Raw genomic sequence first — 6,782 nt, 5'->3', positions numbered from 1 at the left:
GGGGGGGGGGGGGACTCTTCACTGCGCTGGGCTGGCTCGCTGGGCTGGGCTGGGCGGGCTGAGTGGGCTCGTCGAAGCTTGAGCTTCTTCCGCCTTATGTTAAGGTTCTGGGGGGGGAATGGAGCGAGTCGAGCTTGCAAAAAGCGGGTGGCTGGGTTGGATTGACCAGCTCGAGCACTACCCAGGTCAGCCAGCCAGCCAGCCAGCCCCCCTGTTTTTTCCCTCCGACTACCACCATACCATACCGTATGCTGCCATATGGAGCCCCTGCCGAATGAGGTGTCATTGTTAGTGAGATGAACCTCCACTTCACCTTCCTCCGTCCAACCTTACCGCTTGCGTGCTGAGGCCAGCGATGATGATCAGCACGAGCATGTCACATTGTCACCTCTCTCTCTGTGTCTGACTCGTCTTGCTCTACCTACTTCGTACCTTCCTTCTTAAATTCGATTGACAAACATGCACTCTGAAATACCTACCTAGGTACAGTAAGTAGCGGGATAATGATAAGGAGGAGAGGGAAGTCGCTACCGACCATCTAGCTGGCGTTCTTCACCTCGCAAGTAAACACCAGCCCCGCCTGCCATAAGCGTCCTGCCTTCTTCACAATCCTATTCAGCATAAATCTCTTCAACTCACTTGAGAGATGAAATTCCACACATCTCATACAGCATACCCAAAGCTCTAGATAATCTCAGGAAATAGACACTTGCTCACTGTAAACAAAGCTGAGTTGGCCGGAGGACAGAAGACTAGTTATCGACTTAGAGCGCTCTCATCTGCTGAGACCAATCATGTTTCACGGCACTTCAATTAAGACATTCCTCTCCATCAGGTCCGCCTTATTACCTGAGTATACACCCACACCAATCAGAATGCCAAGCATCCAGCATGAGGGATATATTGTTGCAGATTTGTTTACTTGTTCTTCTCATTATGTTGATGAGATCCTCGGGGACCTCGATGCTGTGAGCTTTCGTCTACGGTACACACTGGAGCTTCACCGTTACGATGCCCATCTAAATGATTCCTCTGGTATGATTTCAAACCACCACCATATGCGACCCGACTTGTAAGTCGGTAGATGATCAAAGCTCTGAAATCCTGTTGTATCTCTTTTTGATTTGCCTCAAGCATCAACATGCCCGATGAACCTCTCCTCGCCTCGTCGTACCAACCTGATCGGCACATAGAGGCCGCCATGAAGCTTGAGTGTTAGCATCGACGAAGCGTGCCGTAGGGTAGCCCGAGACTTGTCCTGAGCCTTCCTGTACAGATCCCTTCTTTCTTCCAAGCTCATCTTGGCCACCTCCTTGTCTGTTGCCCATTCATCGACGGCTAACTCAATGCTGTACTTCTGGAACACGACGGCCAACGCCGCCAGCATCTCCACCTGCGCGATCCGTCTTCCAAGGCATGACCGCGCACCGTCACTGAACGGGATGAACGAGCCGCGCACCGGCCGAAAGAGCGACGCGCTTGTGTCCGGACCCTTGAATCCGCCGTAATCCTCTGTGTCGGCGCCCTCAACTTCCAGCTCCTTCTCTGCCTTGGCGATAGAGGGGCGGAACCACCGTTTGGGAACGAAATCGTTCAGGTCGCTTGCTTGTCCCGTGACTGTGCTTGGCTTCTCCGGCCAATATCTGGGATTCCGATGAACGGCCACCGTGTTCAGTATGATGGCCATAGACTCAGGCAGGACATGCTTCTCGCCGTCAATTGTTAGTATTTGATCTTGACCTGGCGTGACTTTCTTTGGTATCTCCGCCACCGAGGGCATGAGGCGTAGGGTCTCGTTCATACATGCCGCCAGCTGTGATGCCATCATCGCATTGATGCTCTGCTCGTAGTTCCAAGAAGCCGGTTCCGACTCGCCGAAGAGACGATCCACATCCGCTTGTAACGCCCGCTGGGCCGCGGGATTATTTGCGAGCTCGAGGAGCGTGAAGTGCATCGCGTTGGCCGTCGTCTCATGGCCTGCGACGATGATAATGAACGCGTTTCCCGTGATGTCGGAGTCGCTCAGCTGAAACTGGTTTGTTCTCTCGCCTTGCTTGTCATCGGTGCGGCCGTACTTTGACCGAACCAGCTGTCCCATAATGTTCATGCCATCTCCCTGACTGCCATTCTTCACCTCCTCGATCTTCTCCTGTAGAAATTCCTCTATAAACTTGACGTAATTATCATTTGCCTCTAGTGCTTGTCTCATGGACCTGAACGGCAGTATCTTTAGCAACCATTTAGGTATCAGCAACAGCGCCAGGATCTTGTCCAACACTGTAGCTAGCGAGTCCGCAAAGCTCATTGTATACCCCTCAGGCGGCTCCGACTTGCCGTACTTGACCAGCTTCGGGCTGATCCCTTGCGGCAGGGTCTGGCCTGGCCATAGCAGCTTCAGCCCGAATCCCACATAGCCAATGATATTCAATGCGAGCGTCATGGTGTCTCTCTCAATCGTACTTATCGTTTTGCTACTACTTTCACCGTTTGGGCCCAGCCAGTGCTCAATCATGCCTTTTGTTTGGCTGATCGATTCGGCGAAGGTGTACGCTGCATTCTTCTCATTGAAGGAGGCCGCCGTCGCCTTGCGGTGCATGCGCCATGTCGTTCCCTCGCTGGTCAGGACGTTCCGCCCGAACATCTCCAGGATGGTGTAGTTCTCGGTGGGCTTGAGGAAGTGTTCACGCCGTGCGCCGATCTGGCGGATGGCGTCGGCGTCATTGGTGTACATCACGATCTGGCTTGGTGAAACGGTCAAGAACGTGTCGCCCAGACGCTGAAACGGCTCCAAGAGGCAGCGGTACGGCCAGTTGGGTGTCAAGACGCTAGAACGATCGGTCAGTCATCGGATTGGCATGTCCTTGATCTGGAACAAGCTTACTCGAGCCAGTCTTCCCAGCAGGACTTTGGAAGACACTTGATAATCGGCGTCCAAAGTGGGCATGTTATTTGCCAGCCCATATTGAACGGGGAGACCGCTTGTGAATATTAGCAGGCAGGCCTTCTTTTGAGGTTCTTGCGAGATGACGTACGGACGATCACGTAGGGCAAGCCACTGCGCCGCGCCGCGGCAATGTTCCTCCTCAGCCCATGACCGAGGTACAGGACTCCATATGCGAAAATAGCACCCAGAAGAAGAAGGATGGTCGATGCCATTTCGCCAGAAGACAGCCGATTCGCGGATTAGTGAACACTGGGTAGACGATCGCCCTCGAAGGAAAAGCCAGCTCTTTCACCCGCCCCGAGCTGGGCGACCCGCTTGACTCTTTATCGTCTCGGTTCAATCTCAGGTTCTCGATCAGCTGGGTCTGCAGTGCGGCAGGTATGAAACGAATGACGATTCTGTTATGTGGCGCCAAGTCGTGTCTTCACTGCCAAACAGACTCTGTGAAGGCAACACACAATAACCAGTTCGCAGATAAGAAAATAGCGAAGAAAAGGAGAGCTCATCGAAAGACTGTTTCCACGAGAAAGACCAGCGGAAGTCGACTCACCTCACTCGCCAGACCTGGCCGTCGAGACCTCGAACAGTCGGCACCTCCTAGCTGGCCGGGGTAGCTGTGCGGCGGTTGTTTCGGGTGCCCACGTCCCGTGCGCTAGGATATCTTCAGAAGTAACGGAGATGTCAAAGTGCGCCTCTGGCGGTCGATCCATGGTCAATAGCTTCATTTGGATTCCGCTTGTAATCCAGTGGCGCCAAAATTTGAAGTTGTTACGGCAGGAAAAGATGTTGGTGGCGTCGGAGCTGTGATTTAGGTAGATGCTTACATCCCACAGCAACAGCAATTGGCGAATCCTTTCGAGTTCTTCCTCCACCAGTTTTTGTCTCCCCTGTCCCTGGCAAAAGGCCCGGCTATAACCCCTTGTTCCGTGATGGTGAGGTAGACGGCAGATGGTACCGAGCCTAGGATATGGAATGTTCCGACAAAGGAACTTGATAGTTACTTGGTGGTAGTGAGAAGCAAGCCAATTCGATCACCAGAGAACAAAGCACTTCAACCACAGTAGATATCATCGTTACTGGAGCTCCGTCAGCATAAGGTTACACGGAGACCTGCCGAACGGGAGCACCCGCAGATTGAGAGGCTCTGCGGCTTCGGCATCCTGCATTTAAACCTCCTGCTATGCAACGCAACTGTGCATCTTGTCTCGGTGCGCCATGTTAATTCACGTGTTCGCTTTTACCACTTGCCAGCCTCCCGACCAGCGACTTCAGCAGAGTTTGTATTTAGGTAATTTTTCTGTCGGTAGTCCGCCGCTGGCACAATTTCCCTAATAAAATTACCTTCTTTTCGTGACCAGGATCTGAATGTTTCACCTATTCCTATACCATTTCTCATTGCAATACTAGGAAGGCGATCACGATTTGCACGGCAGATATTTATAATGTTTTCTCAATTGGTGTTAAGTACCACTCTGTAGCTAAGCATGGTATGGAGCTAGTCAAGTACTCAGAGAATCGATGCTTTTCCTGTATCCCAGCATCGCCAGAGGGGCTTTAGTTCCTCCTCGCCCCTTTCCCTATATGATCGCGTCGAGAAATCAAAGGTTGCCCACCATATCCGTTCCTTTATCTCCGTCGGGGCTCACTTAAGAGCTCGATAGATCAATATCCTCCAGGGATTCCGGTCAGACTCCGGTGGTATTTATTTGCCAGCTCCTTGACTCCTGATTTGCGCCGTTTGCCATTCCATGCATTCTTTGTTTGTAAAGAAAATATTACCGTGATCCGTGAGGTAAGGAAAATTCGTGATTGCCGTAGACAAGACAATTATGTGCTGATTGGGGTCAATGGTGCCAAATGTTTGGCGTAATGCAAGGGAGTGTCCCAAGTTGGTAAGTAGAGCAAAGCAAAATCAGATGCAGATATGGGTATCTCGTCGTTATCGTTCCTGGGCCCTAAAACGCAGGCGTCGCAATGTGAACCGTCATGGTCGACAAGATACAGAAGAGAAGCTCGTTTTATCCTTCATTTCTCGTAAGACTCAAGGATGCCTTGATGACAAAAGGATCCATAAAAAACTGCTAGGTGCAGTGGGTAGAGTCGAATAATACTAGAAAGGCGAACTGGGGTAGAGGAGACATGGTTGTGAGTCGTGTGATCGTCAAATACAGAAGCTGTGTCAGCTTCTCGGGAGATCGATGACAGTGTGGTGTCCAAGTGAAAACAAGGCATCGGTCTCGTAGAAAGGCCTCAGCCTTTAGTGACGGAGCTCATCAGGGCGCTGAGAATCCTTGTGATCCTCAGCACCTTGCGCGCCAACTTGCTCGTGACCCGCTTGGAAGTAGGAGCCAGGCTGGGTAAGCGTGTGGAGAGGCGGAAGCGCCTCAGAGGCAGTTGTACCCGAAAGCATCGCGGCGGAAGCAGCTCGCTGGATAGGGTAAGGTCGATAAGTCACTGGGGTGCTCTGGCGACGTCCATGTCCATGCTGAGTTGCATAGCTTGGGTGCACAGGGTGGAAGTGATTGGCGACATCGCCGGGCCAGTTACGGACAGCTTGGGCCTGATCGTAGTAACCATGCATATTGCTCTCGTACGCCAAGCCATGACCTGGCTGGGCGCCAGCAGTGAACTGGAAGTTACTGATCGGGGGCTGAGCAGCATAGCTGGAGGAGGAGGTCGGGCGGTTGCCGTCGTACTGGTTGAAGTTCACACCAGACTGGCCAGCAGTCAACTGGTGGCCCACAACCATCTCTGACTGGCTGCGATGGTGAACCTTATTGTACATCGGGGTGAGAGTCAGCTGAGCGCGGTTGGACTTCATCTCATTGGCCTCGTAAGGAACCATGCCCTGAGAGTGGTAGGCAGTAGGAACACTCGGATTGGGACCCTGGTACGCGTAGTGCTGAGAGATCTCTGGCTGAGTCTCCAAGGTGGGAGGATGAGCGAAAGCAAACTGCGAGTGCATTTGAGGGACGATGCGCTCAGTGGATCGAGGAGGCACAGGAGGAAAGCCATGCTGAGGGGCATAGTATCCGCTCAGAGGAAGAGGACCAACACATTGACGCTTCTCCGCAGGAGAGAAGGTCTGATGGTTCTGGTCGTAGTAGCTGCCCTGATGGCTGGCGCGACGAGTCATCGGGTGGGCCATGGGGCGGCCACCAACTCGCATGGACTGGGAACGCTTGTGAGTAGGTGTTCCACCCATCTTGCGCTTCAAAGTAGACTTCGGCTTTGTCGTGTTTCCACCCTCGGTGCTGATGTTGGGAAGAATCTCAATGTCAGGGATCTGTTGAAGATAACCCGCTTGCATCTCCGTTTGGATTCGGCGAACGACGTCTTGGACCTGGGTGGTGGTGAACTCCTTTTCACACTGCTGAAGCAGCCAGTTGGGAATCGCAGTGCCATTTGCAATGGCTTGGTCGTCACCTTGGTTACCAATCTGCTGGGCAACATTCTCATCGCCATCTTGTTCGCTGAGGCGCTGGGCTTCTCGCTTTCGAGGCTGGATCACCCAGGAGAGGACGATGCCAGGAAGCTTGCGAGACTTGTTCTCGTCGCTCCACATCTGGACACGATCAATCTGAACGCTGACCATATCGGCCTGACGAGTAGCGTACTCTGCCGGATTGCGATAGCGGCATCGTTGGTAGTGCTTGCGGCACCAGTGGACCCAAACTGCAGGAGGAATGAGACGAGTGCAGAGCTTGTTGCGGCCGAAGATGTGTGAGATGGCCTTGCGAAGAGGGGCATCAGTGTCGCAGTTGTCGACAAACATGCACTTGAGCTCGTCGGGGCCAAATAGGTAGGAAGCTGCTGGGGAAGGTGGAGCTGGGTCCAT

The 6,782-nt window shown here is 52.9% G+C and overlaps 2 protein-coding genes across 2 annotated transcripts; both read right to left on the bottom strand.

Annotated features, from left to right (window-relative positions):
• Positions 1-1,129: 1,129 nt before the first annotated feature.
• Positions 1,130-2,731, bottom strand: UCRPA7_8924 (putative cytochrome p450 protein; the record flags this gene model as incomplete). The annotated part of the gene is made up of 1 exon (XM_007921421.1): positions 1,130-2,731. The coding sequence occupies one exon, from the start codon at positions 2,729-2,731 to the stop codon at positions 1,130-1,132; it is 1,602 nt and encodes a 533-aa protein (XP_007919612.1).
• A 2,470-nt stretch (positions 2,732-5,201) lies between these two features.
• On the bottom strand, positions 5,202-6,782 carry UCRPA7_8923 (putative orp1 like protein; the record flags this gene model as incomplete). The annotated part of the gene is made up of 1 exon (XM_007921420.1): positions 5,202-6,782. One exon carries the CDS (start codon positions 6,780-6,782, stop codon positions 5,202-5,204), a length of 1,581 nt encoding a protein of 526 aa, XP_007919611.1.

Source organism: Phaeoacremonium minimum, assembly GCF_000392275.1.
Source record: "Phaeoacremonium minimum UCRPA7 unplaced genomic scaffold PA7_03_scaffold_620, whole genome shotgun sequence".
NCBI classification, from domain to species: Eukaryota; Fungi; Ascomycota; class Sordariomycetes; order Togniniales; family Togniniaceae; genus Phaeoacremonium; species Phaeoacremonium minimum.
The sequence above is the reverse complement of the archived record's forward strand: the minus strand, read 5'-3'. Positions and strand labels throughout refer to the sequence as shown.